At 31.4% G+C, this 4,551-nt stretch overlaps 1 protein-coding gene across 4 annotated transcripts in view; it reads right to left on the bottom strand.

Annotated features, from left to right (window-relative positions):
- Positions 1-264: 264 nt before the first annotated feature.
- LOC102680159 (solute carrier family 22 member 8-like) overlaps positions 265-4,551 on the bottom strand; it is a 5,746-nt gene continuing 1,459 nt past the window's right edge. For 3 of the 4 annotated variants that reach the window (XM_031508015.1, XM_031508016.1, XM_031508017.1), the window contains 7 exons: positions 3,010-3,351; positions 2,527-2,774; positions 2,142-2,434; positions 1,655-2,024; positions 1,327-1,565; positions 1,084-1,259; positions 265-944 (listed from right to left, as the gene is read on the bottom strand). In XM_031508015.1, the coding sequence (XP_031363875.1) occupies positions 630-944; positions 1,084-1,259; positions 1,327-1,565; positions 1,655-2,024; positions 2,142-2,434; positions 2,527-2,774; positions 3,010-3,351 (1,983 nt within the window). In that variant the 3' untranslated portion in view covers positions 265-629. Of the gene's footprint in view, positions 945-1,083; positions 1,260-1,326; positions 1,566-1,654; positions 2,025-2,141; positions 2,435-2,526; positions 2,775-3,009; positions 3,352-3,727; positions 3,863-4,551 lie in introns of those variants that run through there. The other variant, XM_006610614.2, reaches the window with a different exon arrangement.

The following is a 4,551-nucleotide window of genomic DNA, read 5'->3' as shown; positions in this document are numbered from 1 at the left end:
TGTAAGAATAATATTTAAAAAAACTACTACACATCGTTAATTCAGCCTCTAAAATGCAAAAATTAAAAAATTTATATCACTTAGTTAATTATTTTAATTTATAGCACTTAAATGTATAATAGGCAGTGATAATTGATTGATTACTATAACTTTTCTAACATTTGATACATTAAACATACAGATAATAAATAATATTAGATTATTATAAACTATTATAATAATCTAATATATTCGTATACATGAAGAATATAATACACAATGATACATATTTCTAAAAATTATTATTTTATAAAAAATATTGTATCATTTTTCGCTAATAATTTAAATTCGTATGAATTTAATTTACGTGTAAATTAATAATGCACATGCATGCATATTTTATGATTATAAATTAAATAATTAATTTTAACTATTAATTATACAAAAAAAACTAAACATAAAACATTGTAATTGTTTCATCAAGAATTTATACCTCAAATATTTTAGTAAAAAAAATATCATAAATTTCAAATAAATCTTATCTGCCATAATACATAAATAATCACATTTTACCAAATGATTAATCACAATTTGTCAATATGTTTATGACAATGTGATATTAATTTATCCTATATAAAATTTGAAATATTTTACTCAGAATTCTTATTCTCTGTGAAATTCACTAAAATGCCATTTCCCGCATCCACCCAATCCTCCGAAAACAATTTCGCTCTAAGTATTTCCCTTTCCGAAGCATCCTCGATATCAGGCGCGTTCTCATTATTTAAATTTTCATTATTTTTCTTTTCTTTATCTCTCCTTCTTACAATCAGCAGTTCAGAATCTTCCGTTGTATCTGGTAAAATCTTATTTAAAGTTTCTGGTAAAATTAAAGCAAATGCCCCCGATCCTAAGCAGAGCATTCCAATAATTATTAATGGAATGGTAACTGGAAAATATTCTCCCTTAAAACAAAAATTACATTTATTACTTCAAAATGAATATTTTAAAGAGAAATTCGTGTCGAATCGTATTTAATTTTCCCTATACCAATTCTGTACGTTCCGCTAATTAATTCTAAAATAATTGGAATGTAAATCTTACCGATAATAATTCGTGTGGCGTACATAAACTGCCGATTTTCGCGAAAACGATGCATAAGCCTAAGCAAGTTCCTCGCACAACTGTTGGAAATATTTCGACCGTATACAAGTATGTTATGGAAACGGTGCTCATTACTGCTATTCTACCGAGTAAAAGTATAATGGCCTTCGTGAGATCTGAAAATAATCATTAGAAATGAACGAGTATATAAAAAATAATAGGATATTATTAAGATGTACGTACCAATTGCAGTTGTAGGATTCGATAAGATAATTATGGCTGCTAATAAGATACAAATCGCACCTGTAATTGATTGATATGCTGACATTGATAATCGTCTGCCATATCTAGACAATATGAAATAGAGAAACACGTAAGTTGCGATTTCTAATGCTCCTCCTAATGCAAAAACGATATGCCTATTAAAAGAGAAATTTGGAACGAGTGTCATAAAGACACAGCATGCTATAGAAGATGTGAACCTTGAATAAAAGAAAAAATAAATAAATAATTATATAAATAAGAAAGAAATAATTGCATCGATTCGATAAAAATATTTGAAAAATCTTACCATTGATACATCATTATAATACCATATTTTTTCAATAGCATAGATTTAAACAGTTCCAACAACTCTTCTTTTGTTTGCGCGTTACTGGATCTTTCTTCGATCTTATTACACTTTTTGTTATACTCGTCTTTGCTCGTTATTTCTTTTTTTATCGGCATCCGTAATTCTACGGTATCATACGCATTTTTCATCGAAAGTCTTTGACTTCCAGCTGGCTGGGATATCGATTTCGATTTTCGATGACTTTTCGAGCTCGATGCGACATTCCTCTTTTCCATTTCTTCATTTTCGTATTGTTTCGATTCCATTTCTGATTCCGTTTTGACAAGCTTATTTTCTAAATTTTCTGAAATCGCTCTCAAACTTGTTTCTGGAAAGTGTACATCATTTTTGTTCTCGTTAATTACAGTGTAACGTATAATAATAAATAATTGATAAAAAAAATTTTTTTATTTTGATGAAATATTCAATAAGATTCATCTTTTACTTCGAACTTTTTGTTGAAGTGTATCCGTTGTATTACTATTCAGCAAATTCGCAGCTTCTTCTTTCATTTCGTTATCGGTTTTCGATTTTTTCAAGTCTGGACACGAGACGCGCGACTTCCTTTCCGGTTTCGTTGGGATCGCGTTCTCGAGAACGTTTGCATCCGATTTAACGTGTTCTCTTCGAGATAATCTAGTGCAACAGATATTGTATTTCGCGATACGTTCCAATGCCATATCTGCTTCCGTTGTTTTTCCCTTTGCCAGTAACCATCTTGGCGATTCTGGTATCATCCTGAGATACATTCATATAGTCATATCATCAATCTATTTCAAAATATATATATTTTACTTGCTCTTCGCGCTAAAAAAAAAAATTATATATACCAAATGTAAAGTACAGTTATTGCGGTGGGAACTGAAACTGCTAATTGCAAGATTCTCCAGTCCGGTATAATGTAACTGAGTGCAGCTAGAAGTATCAAACCAATGGCCCACGCAATTTGCATAACTAATGCAACGAAAGTTCGTGCCTTGGCAGGGAACAATTCCAAAGAAAGAATATACGTCGAATTTTGTAGACCCTGAACAAAGACTCCTTGTAATCCACGAAGAGCCAAAAACGTGGGATAATTCTGAAATGAAGATTTTCATTCACCAAGAGAACAGAAAAAAAGTTTTATCCTCTGTTAATTTGGTATTCAACGTTAGCTTCTTTTATTTTCCGCGTTGAACGAATGACTCGAATTAAAATGAATATAATGAAGATCGAATTGAAAATTTAAAAAAAAAAGAAACATTTCATTAACAATATTTTAATTAATTATTTTAATTATTTTACCATTTTTTTTTTCAAGGAAATTTATGTACCTGTACAACGTATAACGCAACAGCCATCGTGCCCTGAGTATAAAGACAAAGCGCTTGAACCGGAAGTCTTCCAATACGATCTGCCAAAAGTCCAGCGATCCAAGCACCCATTAAAACCCCGATATAGTAAACAGTCGGCCCAAGAAACGTCAAATACCGTTTTTCACAAACTAGACGCCATTCCGTCACTACGCTATTCTCTCCGAATTCGGTTGCAAACTGATACTCGCCGAAACACAAGTCTGTATTCATAGATTCTTTTAAACCGGAAGTCTCGTTGGTTGTAAGAGTTATATTGCCAAGCTCTTGGCAACCATACGTTCGTTTCGTTCCATTTTTTGCCTGTAATATCCAATTTAAATATTTTTCATATTCCTTGAAACTAGTCAATTGTATTAACTAATTCAATTTTTGATTGACTGATGATTATTGAATTTTTTTGTTACCATGTATGAAATAAAATTCGGTTTACTTATGCTACTTCATACAAATATATTTATTATTAAAACAAAAGTTAAGTAAATTGTTTGAATGAACAATTAACAATATTTCTTAAGAGAGCAAAATTTCATTTACGAGTTAAAGCAATGAATATTTTACTGTTTAAATAAATTTGAATAGTTCAATAATTATTTGATGTTATGAAATGAATGAATAATTGAATTAACCAATTAAGAAATTATATAAATAGAAAAGAAAGACAGAAGAATTAATTTACCTGACAATAAAATTTAGGCGTATAATTATGAAATACTGGCAATGCGTGGCTCATCGCAACTATGACATAATTGATACCAAGGAGCAGCACTATGACTACTTGAAAGCATCCTACTTTTACTTCCTCCGCGTTCATTTCTTCTAATAACTTTTTTTCTTTTCTTTTCTTTTTATTACCAATATTTACACAAAATCACGTAATCACAAAACAATCAATAGTACTTTATTCACAATTCACGATGTAGAATCCAACTAAACAAGAAGACGTTGAAATTCCGTGCACAGGAGAAACAATGATCCACTTATCCATTTTTATCGTCAAAAAAAAAAAAAAGAAGAAGAAGAACGAACGCACGCGTAAGGATGAACTTTTTTAAAAATTTTTTTTAAGAGAAATATGACCAACGTGCTGCATCACTCAGAGGCGGTAGACGAACGAAATTCGTGGCAACGAGTGAAAACTTCGACGCAGAGCCCCCAACAAAGTGTCATCCATGAGGGTGAGACACGCACTAACAGAGAGAAGAGTAACTCTCTCTCGAAGGATAGCGCGAAAGAGGAACCGATTCCTAGCGGTATCAAGTCGAACGAGGATAGAAACACGTGCTATTGTTTCACGCTTGGCGACACGTATCCCATTAACGCACTCACGTCACGGGAAAACGATCTTCTGTCAATAATAATCGATTTTTAAATTGACGTAACGTGAATTTTGTATTTCTGGGAAAAAACATTGACGTGGTCGCCACTTCCGAATGAATCTGAACGAGATGCAAAAAGAATAATAAATAATTCTGGCGAAATCAGAAGAAATTTTTAAGATTT

Source organism: Apis dorsata, unplaced genomic scaffold (assembly GCF_000469605.1).
Source record: "Apis dorsata unplaced genomic scaffold, Apis dorsata 1.3 scaffold_74, whole genome shotgun sequence".
Taxonomy (NCBI): Eukaryota; Metazoa; Arthropoda; class Insecta; order Hymenoptera; family Apidae; genus Apis; species Apis dorsata.
This window is presented reverse-complemented; position numbering and strand designations above follow the sequence as displayed.